The sequence below is a fragment of the Telopea speciosissima genome, chromosome 3 (assembly GCF_018873765.1).
Source record: "Telopea speciosissima isolate NSW1024214 ecotype Mountain lineage chromosome 3, Tspe_v1, whole genome shotgun sequence".
Classification (NCBI taxonomy): Eukaryota; Viridiplantae; Streptophyta; class Magnoliopsida; order Proteales; family Proteaceae; genus Telopea; species Telopea speciosissima.
In genome coordinates, this window is record NC_057918.1 from 67876719 (window position 1) to 67897434 (window position 20716).

General features: G+C 38.8%; 1 protein-coding gene across 2 annotated transcripts in view; it reads right to left on the minus strand.

The window, feature by feature from the left end:
* Positions 1-581: 581 nt before the first annotated feature.
* The window catches only part of LOC122653813 (protein ILITYHIA), a 169063-nt gene continuing 148928 nt past the window's right edge, over positions 582-20716 (minus strand). For both annotated transcript variants that reach the window (XM_043847758.1, XM_043847757.1), the window contains exons 54-60: positions 18250-18346; positions 17984-18166; positions 7318-7512; positions 7071-7244; positions 6829-6961; positions 6578-6656; positions 582-969 (exon numbers count right to left, since the gene is read on the minus strand). In XM_043847758.1, the coding sequence (XP_043703693.1) occupies positions 927-969; positions 6578-6656; positions 6829-6961; positions 7071-7244; positions 7318-7512; positions 17984-18166; positions 18250-18346 (904 nt within the window). In that variant the 3' untranslated portion in view covers positions 582-926. The remainder of the gene's footprint in view (positions 970-6577; positions 6657-6828; positions 6962-7070; positions 7245-7317; positions 7513-17983; positions 18167-18249; positions 18347-20716) is intronic.

The following is a 20716-nucleotide window of genomic DNA, read 5'->3' on the forward strand; positions in this document are numbered from 1 at the left end:
AAGGGTTTAAAGACAAATTTTCCTTGTTCCCAAGTTCCCATCCCCCTCTTCTCTCAAAAACTCAGGTAGGAAAGAAACCTAAAAAGCAAAACAAACTGGAGCAACACTGTTGTTTTCAAATTCAGTACAATGCTTTCAGCCCCACCAAAACCATCTTTTCTATTCACAAAAAACTTAAAAATGTTAAAAACAGGTGGCAACACCCCTTTGCTGCAGCAGAAGAGAATATGTTCAGCCAAGATTCACGTTTGACACCATCTGAACTCAAACCATTCGACAGCCCCTAAACAATGACAGTTCAATTTCCCAGTGGGAGAGCCATCAACTCACAGACATGGCAAGTTAACGTTTATGGCCTCACTTAATTATACAAAATACAGCTTATTTATCAAAAAATCACCAGAAATAACAGGGCAAATAGTTTAGTTGGATTGAAAGGATCTGAGAGATTAGTTTTTCGGGTTGGGATAAGGTGGAATGTCCCCCCTCGTATTCTTTATTCATTTTGATTTTTAATAAAAGCTCAGGGGCTGGCCCGGGTCCCAGATAAGGTTCGGGTTAAAAAAAAAAAAAAAAACAATCAGGGGAAATAGCTTTTAGTTATCTACTTCCTTAAATCATTCATTATTTGCAAAACTGACAAAATTTCAAGGGATCCAAAGGTCCCCCACTCTAAACCTTTTTTTGCTTTTGCAGTGTACCAACCAAATGTAATGTTACATGACATAAATATAAGCCTCAATTGAGGTAAAAACTGCATTTCACATGTATAACTCTCCATCTATTCTGTACTTTATACAAACACATGATTGCTTCCAAAAATCAACTCCACTGGAACATTTTCCACAGAAGAATGCCGCAATGAATATTTCCTTGCTAACTTTACAAAATCTTATCCATATGATGGAAGTTGAACAAAAAATTTATCAGCCACTTGCTGCATCAGCTTCACTGTCATCACTATCGTCGCTGCATCACCAGATCAAGATGAGTCAAGTAACTAAATCATAAAAGATATACATGCAAAGACAACATTAGGGGCACAAACTCAAACTTCTGCCCCCCACTTTAATGCATCCCTATTTTTTGTTGCAGGGGGAAGGGGGTAGTCAGAGTTGTGGACCAAACACATCTTGGCCCAAAGTTTGCTCCTTTACCAAGTAAGATATTCAGGAACCAAAAGGAATGTTGGTTGCTAAACTCAGAACTTCTAAGAGTATTGTAAGCCTGTTACATCTCACAGTCCTTATAAACCAGATCCACCATTTATACTTTCAAATCCAAACCATTTATCAACCAATTTGTCAATGCATCAAACAATAAGAATATTGACAGTAGTGGGAAGACTATAATTAACAAGCATCTCAATAAGGCAAATGGGTAAACAGTTCAAATGAGACTAAGGGAATGAAGAAAACAGAGGAAGGACCTCCAAATGTCAGCAGTTCTTTGATGAGTCTCTTCCACCATGTTCTTTTTTCATTTTTTTTGGGAGAGAGGGAGGGAGGGGGCGCAGGGGATGGGCCCTTAAAGCTGCAAAGAAAACATGCCTGATTCAGGGAGCAGTACCTGTAATTAGACCGGTCCTAGAGAATCCTGATTTATTGCGACCTAGTGGTCGCGGCTTTGAGTAGGGAAACAGCCACTCCACAATGTGGGGGTAAGGCTGCGTACATTATGACTCTCCCCAGACCCCGCAGTGGTGGGAGCCTTGTGCACTGGGTACGCCCTTTCTAGAGAATCCTGATTCAGGTCCCTGTAGGATCGATAGGAAGTTCAGCCAATGGATCAAATGATCCATTGGGATTGGAGCAAAGATGTAATGTCCCAAATTTTTAGAAGCACTAATGGTGGTACATGCGAAGGTACAATATGATTATTTAAAATGAAATACGTGTATTAGATGTTGGTTCAGCTAGGCTGGCTAATGATTTCAACAAGACTTGTATGGAAATTCAGCCACCTTTTAAAAAATGGATTTTGGCTTGTAGTTGGATATAATTTCAGTAATCCTTGGATAATTTGGCCAACATTATGGTAGTGAGTCAGCAGGGTTAGTTATAGATGTGGCCAGAAGTTGAGATCATGTCTTGCTGGCCAGCAAGTAGAGAGAGAGAGAGAGAGAGAGAGAGAAGAAAACAGAAATCTGTGAGGTTAACCAAGCGCGCAGTATCAGGTTAGCGAATCTCAGATTTAGTTTGCACCATTACAAGTAGGTTACCTTGCTGAACCAAGGAAAGGATCCTAGATTTCGTTTTCATGCATTGAAACCCTAGACTGTTGAGGACAGAATCTGTCCATTGCTCCGAGATCAGGTGTATCTCACAATGGGGAAGGAGCTTGGATCCAAAATTTGGTATGAGCGTGGATGATATGTAGATAGATGACTCTATCAAAATAAATTAGGGCTTCATCCAAGTTCGTTTGTATGCCTACTATATGCAAACTCGAGTCTGGTCTGCTGTCAGGACAGAATCTGACCCTGAACTTAGGGAAGATAACAACCTGACTTAGACTTGGAGTTTGGACATGCAATTTGGTGTCTATGTTTAGTTTTGAGTGTCGATTAATCCTGGAAAAGTTGAGCATTAAATAATTTCGGTAAGAGGTAGTTTTGTATCGTTCTTCATCAGTGCGAAGATTTCTGTCAGAATCTGTCGCACCGAACGGAAAATGTGTACCACTCATAATGGGAAAGGATTTTAAACCTCAAATTTTGTGTGATCATGGGTGACTCAGCGGTGGATGATTTCACCAAATTGGGGCTCCATCCAAATTCGGTTGGTACTCCCATCCACTGCATGTTTGGATTGGATGTGCTGTTAGGGAGAGACTGAGAATCTGAAAAAGGAGAGAATAAAAATCTGACTTGGGAATTGAATCTGGACTTGAAATTTTGGTGTGAATGACAATTTTTTAGTCTAGTTTAATCCTGGAAAATTTGGGAGTAAGTTGAAACGGAAAGTATAGTTTCTATGTCAATCTTTTCTTATGCACAGATTTTTGACAGAAGAGCAAGGAACTTACTTATCTAAGAGCTAAAAGGGGGAAGGAAGGAGATAGAGCTTGAGCGTTGAGCTTGTCTTGGCCTACTTTTCTTTGTTCAATTGGGCTTGTTCTGCGTTAGCATGCTTTGATGAGGAAGCGCAGTAGTTTGATTGCTCCAGAGCCCCTACTTGAGTAAGGCGCGCGAATACGTTGCATGTTCACACGCGCATCCGTCTTCTTGCTAGGTAGGAATAGTTCAAGAAAGAGAAGGGGGCTTGGTAGAGATAATCGATTCCCTCATGGAGCAGGTAATGAGAGTATATCCAACCATTGTCTCATGTAAGAATCTGCTCATAATGTGTACAGGGTTTGTGACACATGAATTAAATATGAAAATTGGAAATTTAATCTTGGTTTTTGGAGGAGATCAAGATCAATGGGTTAGTTATTAACCCATAAAATTTGAGAATCTCAAGAGTTTCCAAAGGGAGAGAACTGTATTTTTTCCAGACTGCTACTGGTAAACCTTGTCCAGGGGGAATACTAACAAAGTAACATAATAGGGAAATAGGGGGAGGGGGGATAAGAGTAATTATGAATTACTATATTGAATGAGTTATCTAAGGATCATTACATGTGTATATAGGTAACTTTGTGTGATTTTACTGTCGACGGAATTACTCATTTAGACGTTGCCGAAGCAAGTGGAATATAGCATGACTATATCTATATCACTATATGTATTTGCGTAAGTGGATCATTGCATGACTATATCTGTATGAGTAACTAGAACATGGCATGACTATATCTATATCACTATATGTATTTGAGGAAGTGGGACATAGTAATGTAGTCCTAGGTAGATGATAAATCCAATAGGAGCCAATAACCAGAACCTCCCTAAAACAGCTGGCCGATTGGGGCAAATTTCAGGAAACTAGGTCAAAACTAGGGTTAGGTTTAGGATAATGAGGTAGGGTTTTATCTAGTAAAGTTAGGCAGGCCTAAGGGAACCTAACAGTGATGGTTTGACTGATGTTTAATTAAAAAATAAAAATTTCAGAAAATTAGGATTAGGGTTTCGGGTTTTGGGAAAGAAGGGGGAGATGAGATTTAGGGTTCAGAGCTAGAATTTGGGCTGGAGCTTAGGTCGAGTGTTAAGGGTAGTGTAGGGGTGGTTCGGTTGTAATATTGAAGGATTTGGATGGTTGGATAGGTCTAGGTAAGTTTTAGGGTTTTAATGGTGATGGAGGGGATTAGGGTTTAGGTGTTAGGATGGGGGAGAGGTTGCTGTCGAGTGTTAGGAAGATGGTTAAGGCTACTGTGGGTGAAGTTTGATTGTATTTGAAGGAGGTAATTGGGGTGGACAGGGTTTAGATGGAGTTAGGGTTATGGGGATTGAATGTGGGAATGTAGGCTTAGGTTGGAAGATTAGGAAAAGAGAGGTAGTTGCAGGAAAATTAAAAAACTTTTTGGTTTTGCAGAAATCCAATTAGCAGCAGTTTGAAGCAACCTGAAACAGCTTGAAGCAACTTGAACGCAGAGAAGAGGGCCTCACAATCTTAACAGATGCAAAGAGTCGATCGGAGTCCTCCAATCCCTTCACCTTGAGATACACAAGACACACTCACCAAGGAGCAGAGAAGCAGCAGCAATGGCATGCAAACATGACTGAAAATAATTAATCTGAACTGTGTGGAAGCCTCCCACGATTTTCTTTTATTTATAATATGGCCATAGGCCATATCCTAGTACAATCTAAATCCCTCCATAAATCGTGGAAGGGTATGACTGAAATTAAAAGCTAATAAAAATAACTTAAAACAACTTCAAGATTCCTAAGTAACCAATAGGAAATAAAGACCTATCTACCAATAAGATTAATTCACTTAAATTGAACCAAAGCTGAACCGGTTCAATTTAAGTTACATTAAAACTGAAAAATAAACTAAGTATGGGAAAACTAAAACTGAAAATAAACCAAGTACTAAACTAAGGCTCCAAATAGTAGGCCCTAATCTTAGGGTTTCTTCTTCTTGCAGGTGCTTGGATCTGCATCACATAGCATGACTATATCTATATGTATTTGAGTAAGTGGAACTTACCATGTTTATATCTGTGTATACTTGTGTAATTTCACAAGTGATGGTATGTTTGTATCATGCTGGTATTAATTAATGAGATTACATGCATGGTGTGCACATGCATTATGTGCATGCTATGTATCATGACTGTTTTGATTGATGAAATTTCAAACATGATGTATATGAGCATGTGTAGTGAACTGTTATTACATGGTAATAGACTTGACTGCAACCCTACCAACATGGGGTTATGTGTAGGAATTTTCGGCCATGTACAGGGTGCCGGAGTGAGAAATGTTGTTATGTGCCTCACGTAGCCCACAATATGCCCCGCCTGACAACTGGTATGCCCCATTTGTGGATGTATGTACCCATGCCTAACCCACAAGATGCCCTATTGAGCTTGCAGGATGCCCAGCTGGGGGGATGTATGTTTATGAGCCGCATAGCCCGCGTTTAAGGCCGAGGTGTTCTCTATGAATTGCCTCACTGCATGTTTGTGCAGTGGCAGTTAGTCATACCTGTAATTTGTTTGCTTTGATGGAAAGCATGTGTTTTTGCATTGATGGATAAGAATACGTTTTTACACGATTTACAGAATAATGTATGTATTTGTTGTATATGATATGGATATGCACTGTTCTACCTTATTGGGCTTTGCAACTCATTCCATTAATCTTCTTTACGGATCAATAGTGGAAGGTAGCATAGCAGATGGAGTAACAGATGATTGATTGTGACGTTATTTGCAAATTTGTCTACTTTTTATTTCAGTAATTTATGTTTTAGAATTGGTTCAGATGTAATATTAAATAGTTAACTTTAATTGGTTACCAGACCCGTAAAGACTATTCTGACAGTAAAGACTTTTGATGTGATTTTATGTATTTCAGAAGTATTTTATAACATTTAAGTTTGCTTATTAAGAGGGAATTTTTTCTGAATTTTTAAAAGTGCGTGAAGGAGATCAAAGCCTCACAATCTTAACCCTAACAATTAAGTCTGTTTATTAAGAGGGAATTTTTTCTGAATTTTGATAAGTGCGTGAAGGAGATCTAAGCCTCACAATCTTAACCCTAACAGGTTTGGGTCGTGACAAAAGCTGACTGGTATTTACTCATATACTGATTATTTGAAACCGTAAATACAGTGTCTCAGTTCATCATCAAGATGCAACTGAAAGAACAATCAGAACAATCAAGGGAATAATATGAAGGCAGCAATGATCTGGATGGGGAAATACTTTCTACACAAGAAATATCCCTGCTTGGGTTTGATCTTGTGAAACTCATATACACAACATTATCAGTTTGAATCCATAAATACTATTAATAGAAAGAGCATGTACAAATGATAGTTTAGGAAAAATCACTAACTTGTCTGAAAGGAATATCAGATACTACAGACAGGTAGCATAGTGTGCAGTAGAAAAGCTGCAGAATTATCAAATAGAAGATGGGATAGATGCAGAACAAGAAGATCATACTAAGCCATCAGTGCCATACCTGTGTTCAGGAAGTTTTGATAGGCGCCTAGCTTCCAAGCCAGTGAAATATTTTTGAGCGGCTTGTATATTTTCCACACCTGAAGATGTTACCCAGTAAATTTCAGTCTGTTTCCCACTTATCCCACCAATTGTTCCCAATTGGTATAGGGAAACAATCGACAAAGGGAAGACCAACTTGCAAGTACAATCAAGAAATAAATGATCAAATAATGTAGCAGCAATGTAGAAAGAAATGGAACAAAGAAGTACCTTTTGTCAACTGAAATACATGAAGAATACATCGTTCAGCAGCAAGACGTACAGGTGTATTTCCATCCTTAAGACATTCAGAAAGCGCAGGGCCCATGTTCGTAAGATTGGCTGTAATAATCAATGGATTTGCCTGCCATAAAATGTGGTTCTCAAGATTCCAGTAGCACAATGAGAAAAAAAAAATGTACGAGAAGATACAAGAGCATGAATTCCAAAAGATCGTCACATATGCTGAATACCTTCGCAATTGCTTTGAGGCCAGATAATGCTCTTCTTCTCACTTCACTGGAATCATCTTGCAAGGCAGATATTATAAAAGGAAGAAGTTCCAACTGTGTGTTAGAGGGATCGTTTTTAGATTGATGAAGTAAAAGCCGTCCCAATGCCTTTGTTGCAGTCTCACGAACAGGGAACTGTTAGAAGCAGAACAAGTGTGAGGTGGCCAATCGTAGAACCATGAGATGCATTCCAACAGCATTATCATACCTTGTCATCTTTCAAGGCATATTTCAGGCAGTCTTGAACTGATGGGAACACTGAAGACAAGCTAATTGCCGACGGGTTGTGCCTAAGCATAGAAGAGACTGTAAGGACTGAACCATGCCTAGCATACCATATTGGAGATAAAGCAGAGGATAATAATGTCTTCAGCAGGTCTAACAGCTCACCATCCTCCATGTGCTGTCATAAGAGTGTAGAAGTTAGGGACAGAAATTAAGAAAAAGTAATGACTGCATTCATATAGGATAAGAAATCAACAAATACTAAAGGCCAGAACAAATTGAGTGTATTGCACAAAGGACCTCAAAAATACGACAAATGTGCATACATCTAACAAGAAACAATAAGAAAATCACTGTTAGAACCTAGAAGAAGAAACAAGAAGAAGAAAACTGCAAATCTGTAAGGCTACAAACTAGGACAAAACAGTTTGGAAAACTGAAGTACATGGTGCAGTTAGTTGTGTTTACAAGTAATATATGACCAATTTAATAGTGGATATAGGCAGAAATCATTTAACTTCCAATATTCAAGCCACACTTGAATTCTGCATTCTGGCACCAAATCAGTGTTTAAGTTTCCCTTGCCATGTGGGTTGTGTAGATTGAAGAAAATAAGTATATAAAATAATAAATCATATTATATATGATATATCATATATATCATATATAAGTGCATGAACTCATGTTTCATGGCAAATGTATCACTTGACAAAAATACCCTCTTCAAATTATCTTTATATCCTTTGTAGCCTAGGATTAAAGTATCTACAAAGGTCGATTACATAAGTACATATCTCTTTTCTTTCCTTTTTATTTTATTTTTAAATACCTCCGTGCCCAACCCTAACCCGCACTCTCACTCACTCTTCGTCCCACTCTCTTTCTCTCTCTCGCAGCACTCGATCGCAAGCTAAACAGAACGTCAAAGCCTTAGCTCTCTCTGCGATCGCAACAACAGATTGTGAGGTATCCTTTCTCTCTCTATTCAAATAATAATTTTCCTACCAATCATCAGTTGTAGTTTAACTGTGCGTACAAAGGCGAAATAATTGTATAATGATCACCTCCATGAACTTTATACATGGCACAAACGCATGGTGCAACTGCAACTAACGTTCAATGGATTCCATATTCAAGGTTGTTATATTTATGGAAGGTCCAATGGGCGAAAGAGAATGGTGCTAGGAAATATTCCAGAGCACCATCTATGGTCAGAGTTACTATGTAAACAATGTCCAAGTGTGCTTATGACCATTGGCTTCCTTGGTGATTCTTTTTCTACAAACATGACATTAATTTATTTTTCCATTGAATTTTCATTATAATGGTCATTGTTGTGTATTTCTTTTCAATATTGCGTTTGTTTTCCATCTTCTCTGCGTAAAAGCCAATACAGGGATAGACTAATGAGACTAAATTTCTTGTATTTACAGACACAGTTGTATGAATTTCCACTACTTCTATGCAATATGCTGAGATCTCTCCCTCAAAATAACATGGAAACATTTCATCTGATCATGAGTATGGGCAGGTTAGACCTGATCATTGGAAAGCAATGTAAAACTAACATAAATTACATGCAAAAGAAAACTACCAATTCTTTTTTTGAATGGAGAATCAAACATGAAAATTATAGATGTGGGCAAGAATAATATATTATTGACTTGCATGTGCTATGATAGTGCAAGGTAGACGTGGGTTTGATCTTTGTAGGTAGTCATGTGACTGATGCCTGTTCCAGCCTTCCCAATAGATATACTACAGGCCTGAACCGGATTATAAAGCTTTTAATTTTGGAAGTATCCTTGTAATGTATCGTAACAATATAACATCAAGTCTTTTGTTTTCAAATTTATTGTTCTGTTACAGTTACCTTGCTGGAAAATACTGCTAGGACTAGTTTCTATAGATAACACTTCAAAATTGTTAATTGTTGTTTATATTTGTTTTATTTTCAATTATTTTTTGTTGAATGGTGCCTAAGTAGTTTTCTGTTCTTTGATTTTTTTCCATCATAAAAGTGGTCCTGGCATGCTCCTTAAATTTGGGCTTCTTGCGGATTCATGTAAAATAAACCACCTTCATTCCTTGGGTTGGGCCTGTCCGAAGAGAATCCTAGAGTTCCTTCTTTTCCTTTCCTAATAATGAAGTGTTGCTTTACTTTAGGTGACTATAGAATTATTTGAGCGAAGTTACTTTTCAGCTGGACTGACAAACCAATATCCTCTCTCTTTCTCTCTCTGCTTATGCAAAATTGATCTGTGATTGGAGGGTTTTTTCCTACTTCAATTTTTTAGGGTGATCGAGTGGATTAAGAGATTTCATTGGAAAAAAAACCCCTTCCTTCTCGATCTAAATTTCTCTTTGTTTGCTTCTTTTTAAGTTTCAGATCGTTTTATCAGAAAATTCTTTAATTTTCTAGGGTTTCCGTCTCAGTAAGAATAGAGAGATGCTCTAGCCAGCATCTCAAATTCGAATGATGATCTGTCTGAAGTATAAATTCTGAGGCAAGTAACATTTTTCTTTTGAGCAAATTACATGCACCCCCCTGGTGTTTGAAACAATAACAGAACACCCCCCGTAGTTTCACCATTTACGTATAACCCCCTGTTGGCTGACGGTGTTAGTGAGGTATTAGTTTTGAAAGGGAAAAGACAATTTTACCCTTTTTACAACAGTGACTTAAATCAAGTATCATTTTCCCCTTAATTACATCTCCAAACCAAAATCCCTAAATCGATTTAGGGTTTTGCTACACACCAGCTCCAGCTCCGGCAAAGGTTGGAGAAGACCAACCCATCTCCGGCGGAGGAAAGCCAGGTCCCCTTCGATTCCTCTCCCTCTTTGTTTGAATCCAGGTCTGATCTCCCCCTATATCTAATACTACCAAATTTCTTTGCCCCATCAGCTGGGCTGTCATTTGCCGCCCTTGAAAATAGGATGGCCTTGGTCTAAGAAGAATCAAAGATGTAAATACAGCAGGTATTATCAAGCTGATATGGAAGCTGGTCTCCAAACATCATAGCATTTGGGTTGATTGGGTTTACTTTGGCCCCCTCCACTCTGAATTCATCTGCATGGCTCCACCATCCTCTGAAGCTTCTTGGGCTTGGAGTAAGATACTGAACCTTCGCCCCACTGCTCTTGAACATAGTACTAAATTCCGCCGAAATCTGGCAAAATTTCATGAATTTTGTGAATTTCAGTATGTCAGAGAACAGAAAGACATCTCGGTTGAAATTTCGGCAAAATGTCGAAATTTCAACTATTTATAACATCTCACAGAAATTTCGCCAAGATGTTACAAAGGTCAAGTATCAAAAGGCCAATTCTCGTGACTCTCAGTTGAAATTTTGACCTTGGATGCTTTTTTGTGCCTCTTCGATTTTTCGCCGCATTAATGCCAGAATCACTTGCTCAACATCATTGAAGCTTGCTCCACTGTTTCAAGTAAAACCCCTTTTTCCAAAATTTTTTTTTTTTTGCAAAACATATGGTCAATACATGTTGTTTAGTGTTGAATTTATTATATGTCAGACATTAGAGGCCATTCTACAACCTCACAGTGTTGATTTTTTTTCCTGTATTATGATTCAACTGTATACTGCCAATCAAGGGTGCAAATCCAAAACACCACTTTGGACGACTATTTTTGCAATATGAAAATTTACAAATGTTTATATAGCCCATAGTTGTCACGTCGTCACGGCGATCCAAGTCGGTGGAGGGGTGTCATGTCGATATATCGACATGTTGCCCGCCATGGCGATCATATCGACCATGTTTTATTTTTTATTTTCTCTATTTTTAATGTCATTTAGTATGCTATAATATATACCCTACAACATCAAAAATTAACATGAAAGTGTACTACTAATCTACTATAGTTTAATTCATGTAAGTGTAATATCCACTAGTGTATATGAAATCATGGATTATCAAATAATTGATAGCAATAGTCTTGCTGATAATAAAGTTGAAAAATCATGAGAGTTGAGATATGATTCATATGAAAGTGACTACAAAAGTAACAAAACAAAAAACAATTACAAGAACGTAATTTATATTGAGTGAATAAAGCTAATAAACAACCCATCTAAATAAAAAAAAAAAAAAAATTTGCTGATGTGAATATGTGATTGTGTATTAATCAATAGTGTATTAGTGTTTTCGGTTTGATGTTTTTTTAAATTTTTTTAAGGAAAAAGCATTAAAATAAAAAATGGTTAAAAACAACTATTGTTAAAAAATTAAGTTATATAATTTGAAACAACCATGTCGCCCGATATGGCCATATGTCGTGGTATGGCGTCCATGGCGGCGCCATGGAGGCCATATTGGTCGATATTCTTACATCATCCATATTGGTGGTCGATATGCCCACTTCTCCAGCGATATGACGCCATGGCGGCGACATGGCGTCGATATGGCGACGCCATGACAACTATGATATAGCCTAAAACTACGTTTCCATGAACTACAGGCCTTAATTTGACCCAAAACCCATCGAAACGGCCAACCAAAACTTAGATTTTTGGCAAAATTTCGTAGAAATCTAGGTATCTAGGAAATTTTGGCAAGGCTGAAGTGGCCCTCTAAGACGAGATGTAACACTATGCTCTTGGAGCCATCTCCACTCAGATTGTAGATGGCACTTCCAGCTCTCATTGGCTTGCCCACTGGCATCCTATGGGCATTTCTTCTACACCTGGTTCCCCCTCAGGATCATATATAGCTCTGGTCTCCCTAAGCACTCCAAGGTTGCAGTCATCATCTCTCTTGGAGATTGCGCCCCCCCCACAAGCTACCTCTTCTCCATTACTTACTTCATTCCAAGGGAAGACAGGAGTATATGGACTCCATCCTCTTCAGGGCTCTTCAGCATCAAAGGGGCTTGGAACCTCGTTCGTTAGCATGGTACTGTTTCTCCTTGGCATAAGCTGATATGGTTTAAACACCATATCCCTTAGCACAGTTTCACGGTTTGGCGGATTTTCTCCAACTGCCTCTGATGCAGAACTGAAGTCCTACATCCGCAAGAAGAAGAACAAGTGTTAGAGTAGCTTAGTAGGGATGCCTATGTATAGTAGACTCCCATACTTTATTTTTTTTTTTCATGCTTTGTTTCTACACTTAGTTTTTATTTTATAATTTAATTGAACCAGTGGGTCAATTTAAGTGATTTTAAAATATTTCCTTTATGATAGAATCTATAATTTTTAAAGTGTTTTCAGACCTCAACCCTCTCCACGATTTTAAGAGAGGGTGTGTTTTGTTTTTTTTAGAGTCATCCTAGGTGATGCAGCACCAAGTGCCCACACCCGAAGGAAGAAGAAGAAGAAGCAGCCCTGAAATTAGGGCTTAGTTTGGGAGTCGTAGCTTAGGTTTGCATTTTAGTATTTGCCATACTTGGTTTTTATTTCAGCATATTTGTAAACTTAAATTGAACCGGTTCAAACCATGGTTCAATTTAAGTGATTTAATTAAGTCTTTTATTTTAAGTTGTTAAAGGACAATTAGGTCTTTTAATTTTAAGTTTTAAATTGTTTTATTAGGCCCCCACCCCTCCACGATTTAGTGAGGGAGTGTTTTTCTTAGACTAGGATTTTGGCCATTGACCTTTTATTATAAATCTTAAATTTCGTGGGAGTCTCCCCCACAGTTGATTAATTAAAAAAAAAATACAGAATTTGTGCTGCCGCCATTGTTGCTGCTGTTGCTCCTTGAGAGTGTTGCATCCTTGTGGTTCTATCAAGGTGGAAAGGGTAAATAGATCTCCTACGACTCCTTGCATCGAGACGATTGGGAGGATCTCCATGGAAGGTGGTTCTATCCTTTGCCATTGCTCAAGCTTGCTGCCAAAGGAGTCTGCTGCAGATTGACATCCAGCTTCTGTTTCTAATCCTCTAATCCCTTCCCCAATCGATTCCCCTTTATTTTTATTTGAGTTCCATAAACCCTAAACACCCTTAACTCTGTCCGACATCAATCCTTCATCAAAACTCCCTCATATTTGGATCATAGCTTCCCCTTAGCACCCCCTCCACTCGATCCTAAGTTGCCGCCCCAAATTACCACTGAAACCCTAATTCCCTTCTCCTCTAGTCAAACCCTAAAAACCCCAAGAGCTTCCTAGACCTAACCAACTATCAGAATTACACCATACTACAGCCGAACCTCCTTCCCATTGCCCTTGGCACTCGGCCAGAAGCCCTGGTCCAGATTCCTATCATAAACCCTAGTTTTAGCTACTTGCCCTGTTTCCCAAAACCCGAAACCCTAACCCTAATTTTCTGGAATTTAGAAACTCATTCAAACCTAACTTAACCTATACCACTAGCTTCCCCTAGACCTGCCTAGTTTTATCATCCATCATATTCACCTATTATTCTAACCTAAACCCTAGGAATTGACCTAAACTTCGATTCTGCCCTATTGCAACTGCAGAATCAGCAGCCCCTTGCTTTCTTTATCATCAGATCCTGGATATTTGGCCTCTAGTAGGTCCTTTGCCTATCTAGAGCTACATTAGTAGGATTCCAATTCCTAGGCTGAATAGGAAAAAGGCCATTATGGCCCTATATATACAATAAAATTCGTTGAGGCTCTTCACTTCACACTTTGATAAAAATTAATGCTCAAGCTGCTCTGCAACTTTGTTTCTTCTTTGAAGAACTGCTTTGTGTCTGATCAAGGCTGGTTGGACTGGTGTTTGATTCAATCGACACCTTGCAGTGTGAAGCCCGGGTGGTTCTATTGAAGCTCCATTCAAGTTTTCTGTCCAACATCTGATTTTTATTCATGTTTCAACTTCCAAAAGGCTGCTGCCAGAGAATTTCTGCAACAACAGTAAGTTATAAGTGATCCCCAACCCCATTACCCTTCTTCTAATCCTCTCTCATCCCAACCCTAGCTTTCTCCCTTTTCTTTTCAATTTCCCATCTCCTAAATCCCCCACAGTCCAAACTAACCATCAGAATTTCACCCAAAGCTGGCCGTATGCTCTATTCCCCTTAGGGAACACTCGATCCAAACTTGGTTCCAATCCCCTCACCCTAAACCCTAGATTCCCTCAATTTCCACTTTTTAAAAAACCCAAAACCCTAAACCTAAATTGCTGCCAAGTGAAGTTTACACACTTCCCTCCATCAAAACATCTCAGGAACTTCACTGATAGACTTCCCTATAGTAACTTGACATAACCCACACATCAAACCCTAACCCTAACCCTAATTTGACCAAAAACTCTATTTTGACCTAACCGAACCATCTATTCAGATCAGATCCTGGTTAATTGGCCTCTAGTTGGTCTTCTACCAATCTAGAGCTACATTAGCCTCCCAACACAGCCTTTCCTCATTCACCGCCAAATTGCTGTCTCTCTCTCATGCTGCCTCTGCTCTAATGCCATGGAAAACATTGACCACCTCTTTTTTGCTTCCCCCCTCTCCTCTTCCATTTGGAAAAGGGTGTAAGCAAGATGTTGGCCTCGCACTAGATGGACCTTGCCTTTCCAAAGAGAATGGATCTAGATCGAAATGACATTTGCCGGCTTTTCCATTCTTGACACTGTGGGAAAGCTCGCCTTTGCTGCCACCATCAACCAGATTTGGATGGAATGCAATATCAGGAAATGGTCCTCTAGTTCAAGACCCCTCCAGCTTATTTGGGATTCCATTCTTTTTGACATCAAAGCAAGCTAGCTTCTATCTCATTTTCTTGCCGTGACACCCCAACGAACAGACACATTGTTGTATTCTGGGGCCTCCCCTCCCCCTTCTTGCAATCCCCTCCTCTTGAGGTCTGGGTTTTGTTTGACTTGCTGTATTTTTTTTTCTCCTCTACGATTTCTCGGCCCCTTGTTTTTCTCCTTTTGGTAATGAATTATTTATTCACCAAAAAAAGAAGAAGATGCAAATACAGTAGAGGCAGACACTAGTGAAGCGTTGGGAAAAGAAAGTTTGAAGGTGGTGGTTAAGATATCTTACAATGTAAAACTGAGAGCTTTTGGGAATGTACACTCAGTCACAGCCAAGATATATTCAGAAGCTTCAAAAGAATTCATTAGGCTACTAAGAAGCAATTCAGGTGGTGAAATGCGTTATCAATATGTTCAGGCTTTGTCCTTGTGCTCACTGCTCAGAGGTCATGGAAACTTGGAAACTTTGACAGGTGAAACCTAGAATGATGTATGTTCAGTCATTAATATCAGTCATTTTGGGTCATATGACATTGGGAGAATCACCATAAGCCAGATAACAGGATCAATAGCAAAACAGGTTGCTGGTTCGAATGCACAGAACTAGGTTTTAGGTTAATTCTAGGGTTTAGGATGGGAATTTGGGAATGGGTCTTATATGGGTTTAATATGCAGGTGTAGGGGGTTATTATGGGATAGAAATAATTGGATTTGGTTACTTTTGAAAAAATGCAGAATTAGGGTTAGGGTTTCGGGTTTTAGGTTTAAGGATCTAGGCTGAAAACTAGGGTTTAGATGGTCAGATGGGACTCAAAGTGGGATCGAGTGTAGGAGGGAGAGGGAGGGATGTTTGCTGGGAGTTTGGCACAAATCTGATGGTTGGAAGGTGAATGCTTGGGGATCAAGCTAAAATTCGAAGGAATAGTTGCAGGTTTAATGGAGGGGATGGAAGGCAGGCTGTAGTGATCTGATTGGGTCGATGGGAAAGGATGGATTACGTTAGAGGATGAAGAGGGGAAGGATATATGCAGGAAACTAAAATTACTTACTGGTTTGATCTCCTACAAAGGCAGCAGCAGCAGCAGCTTGATTGAAGAAGAAGAACCACCTCCCGGTACTGGACAGATGCAAGGAGTCGTGAGAGTCCACTCACCCTTCACCTTGAGATCCACAAGGCAACACTCACACAAGGGAGCAATGGCAGCAGCAGCAAAAAGCAGCAAAGCAGCAACGAAATTGTATTTTTAAAACTCTAAAATTATGTGGGGGAGCCTCCCACGTTTTCTATTAATAATAAGGGCCTAAGGGCCAAATCCTAATACAAATTAAATTCCTTCTCTTCCAAAATCGTGGAAGGAGTGTGAGTCTAATAAACAACTTAAAACAGAAAGACCTATTTACCCTAACAACTTAAAACACTTTAAATAGCTGAGATTCCTAAGTAACCATTAGGATATAAGATCCTACTAGCCAATAGGAACACTTCACTTAAATTGGACCAAATTGAACCAATTGGATGCACCCAATTTGAGCCGGTTCAATTACAAAATAGAAAATAAAACTAAATTGGATACAGCCAATTTGAGCCGGTTCAATTACAAAATAGAAAATAAAAGTATAGAACTGAAATAAACTATCCTAAGGCTCCTACTAAAACCCTAGGTTTAGGGTGGCTTCCTCAATTCGAGGAGGCTTGGATCTACATCACCAAGCTGGAAGATATTTACACCCAAATACATTGCAACATTGCAACATTGCAAATGGCTGCAGTTGTTTGGCATGGTGTGGGTTTAGCTTCTGAGGTTGCTACGAGTTTTGATTTTACGCTTCCAGTGTTTCCTAAGCTCTCCGTACATCAACAGAAGAAAGTTGGAAAGAAGGGTGAGCATTCCACAAGACAGCCATTTATTGAATTTTCAATGTCACGGGAATCCAAGGCTTTTGATGATTATGTCACTGTAGTTTATGTGCTCTCAACATTGTGAGATAGAGTTCTCATCCCAAGGTCCTTGGTGCCCCTACATCTTCGGATCTTCTCTTTGGAAATGTTACTCTGGATCAATTAATTATAATTTCAGGGAATCAGCTTCGTGGGCACAGAAATTTAGATACAGATCTATAATGTTCAACATCCAAGATCCAAAAAATCCGGATCAGTTCAGGTGTGGGGGCACTCCAAAAGCCACAACAGATCAGTTCATGTGTGGTCGATGTTGGCAGCAGAACGCAACTTACTCTCATATGCAAACCCGGAGTGCCAACCAAATAAACTTGTTCTTCATCAGATTATTGGTCCTGTTGAGCAGGAAGCCCTCTCCTAGATTAACCTTATCTCAAATTTGGGAGGGTTTTTGTAGATATATTTACACTCTTTCTCGCTGATCTTCATTTTTTCCCCTTGTGGTAATGTGGTTTAGTGTAAGGGTGAAAATCAATTGGAATTTGACTTATCAGTTCAGTTCATAATTGGACCCGAGTCCCGACTGACAATTAACACAAACTGAGACCAAATCAGTTATTAATGCTTTTAAATTTATAAACCTATTATTAATCGGGCTCGATTAATCGATTGGTTATTGGTTTTGACTATCGTCTGATTGGTTTGATATTGATTTCTTTCTCTCTATATCTCTATCACAAACACTTACACACACATCTGACATCTCAACCATAAACACATACACACACATACATTCTTGTCCACACGCGCATTTGCAAGTGCAAAAATAGGAGCAAACTAATTTCAGCAAAGACTTGGGAGGTTGTTTGATCATTGTCTGAATCAGGAGTGGCTTCAGCCAGTCCGAGTTAAATTTAACTCAGATCAGCCAATTCAATTACTGATCCCAATTCCTTAATTCTTGGTTTTATACATGATTGATTATTGAACTGGTACGAAACTTGGATTTAATAAAAAGAATATAAATTACAGTTGCCTCTATGTTTATACCTCAGATATCGTGCCCAATACTCTAGCTGCTGAACTTCGTGCTGGATCATCATCAAGAAGGATCAAATCCTTAAGAAATACGTACACTCGGGATCTAACAGGAGTATTCACACTCTTCCCAGCATGCTTTAAGACACCCTTAAGAGCAGTCAGCACAGCCTCCCTGACCCCACCATCTGAAGCCTGAACATGATACAATTTTGTTACAATATTTGTTCTGTTTTCAGAATTCATTATAAATAAAGCATCTGAAACACATGCATCACCTGCAATGTTGACAGGAGGTCGCTCACTAAAGGGTCAACACGAGTACTGAGGGCACTAAGCTTTCCAAGCGCAAGGGCAGAGCTTGAGCGGACTGTCCTGCATTGACATAAAAATAAAAAAATAAGCACAGAAACATATATGCTAGGTGAAAACATGTTCTATCCAGACAAAAATCACACACTGTCTAGAAACATTTGATATGAAAGCAAACTAGGTACCAGAAAATAATTAGAAATATCATATCAAACAGCTCCCTTCTCAACAAAACCAAGAAGCTGAATAAAAGTGGGTCAATTTAGGGATGGCAACAAAAGATATAGGGTGGGTCAGTAATGGCCTTGCAGCTATCTCTAAGGGATCTATGGGATCTTTACCATTAGCCTATAGGGTTGGCCAATCTTTGCCAAGGCTTTCCAACAAGTCCAAGATTGCTTAAATCTGACTTTTATTGAAGGAGTTGTGTACCGGTCAAACTTAATTTGGTGTGTGCGAATGTTGTCAAAATCACTCTGAATGAAAATATTTTTTTGGACATCAGAACAAATGAATATTTTACCGCACTTTTGGTTTTTAGCAATGTTTTACCATATTAAGATTTATGAAATTTTCAGATTTGAGAAAAACCCCAGCATTAGAAAGATGAAAATTGCACCTACCGCTGAAAATCCAGTTTTTGTTCTTGAATTGGGGGGTTGACTTTTTTTCTTTTTGGAATTTGATTTTTTAACTATTTTTTTTTGGATTCAAATGGGGGGAGGGTATTTGCTTATTTATGAATAATATCTTAAGTAAATGTTTCATAAAACATTTACTTAGATGTTAGGAATAAATAAGTGTCTGTCCTATTCTGTATACCAAGATTTGCATAGATAGGTGTCTGTATATCAAAATGGCAGTCTCAGTAGAACTCGACGAAGAACTCGCGAGTTCTGGTACTTTTATAAGGTAAAATGGGTCAAAATTTGGGTCGGGTCGAGATCTCGACTCGATTGAGATTTCGACTGAGATATTGCACTTTTTTAACTCTCAAGGCATCTTGTTTCGACCTTGGGAATAATCGAGATCTCGCGAGTTTTAGTTCCATGCCATTTGGTTTATATATGCATATATATATATATGTAATAAATATACTAATCAGAGCACCTAACCACCCTACCTTGTTGGGCAAACAGGGAGAGTAAGGCCCTTTACCCAAACCTATACATTTAGCTATGCAAGTAAGACACCCTTACCTTTACCCTCCCTAATTCTTAGAGGGTAAAAATCCTTATCCATAACCTCTGAAACTAGTGACTGCTAAGGCAGGAAAACAGGAACTTATTGCTCAAAACTCCACCCCCCCGTAACCCCCTGACAAAAAAAAAAAAGTTCTTAGCTCTTGGGGGTTGAATAGACGCTTTAAACCGAGGTCCTCTGATGTAGATAAGTCACTTAGGGCTTATTTTAGTGGAAATAAGCATTGGGTTGGGTCATATATGTACTGGAACTTAGATCCCATGGGTTTATTTTGTAATTGGCCAATTTAATGGGCCTAAAATATATGGGTAGAAATTACGAAAACGGGACTTACTTCCTTAGTTTAGTTAGAGTACTATTTTGAGTTTGTTTTCTTTATTATTTCACTTTCCTAGTCAATTTAGGTTACCTTATTAGTTTTTTTTTTTATGAAAAGCAAATTAATTAGATTAAGCGAAGTAATCCAACAAACAAGGTTTTTCAGAATTATAAAGTCTTGCCTGTGTAGCCAACATGTCGGCAGGCACAATTAAACTCCTAGGTTGTTTAATAATAGTTACAGACTGAAAAGATTCTATATCAAAAAGCAAATGAAAGAGATCCCAAGGCCAGGGGTAGTGCTCCTGATCTTCCAGCCAAGTTTTCATTTCTTCTGAGTCTGTCCAAATGGTGATGTTTCGGAACTCCATCAGTAATGACCTTTTGATTCCTTCTTTGACTCCTCGGAATTCCGTTTCCTGAGCTGTCCCTGCATATCCAGAGTTCATACAAGAAGCAACAATTTTATTTTGATATATTAGAAAGCAGCCCCATCCTCCCTTTTTAGTGGAGGCATCGAAGCTGCCATCATAGATGATTACCCCATTATCCAAGGAACTAAGATTTAGGTAAAAATCCAAGCCGGGGCTGGATTCTCCATCTCAGAAGTATATTTCTCCTTGTTCCTTACACTGTCCTCATCTCCCAAGGGGAGAATTTTGCAGTCCGAAATCCAATTGGTTATTTGTTTCATGACAAGATTTGGGTTGAAATTCCCTCCTTGAAAGATAATCCCATTTCTAAGTTACCAAATGAAGTATAAGGTAATGGCAGCGATGCTCAGGAAGCGTTCACCATCATTTTTCGTGAATAGGAGTCCTTTCATGAGTCAAATTAGGAATCTTAAAAGGTCTGCATCTTCCCAATCAATTAGAGATGATTTGAGTAAAGAATATGAGTTTTTTTTTTAAG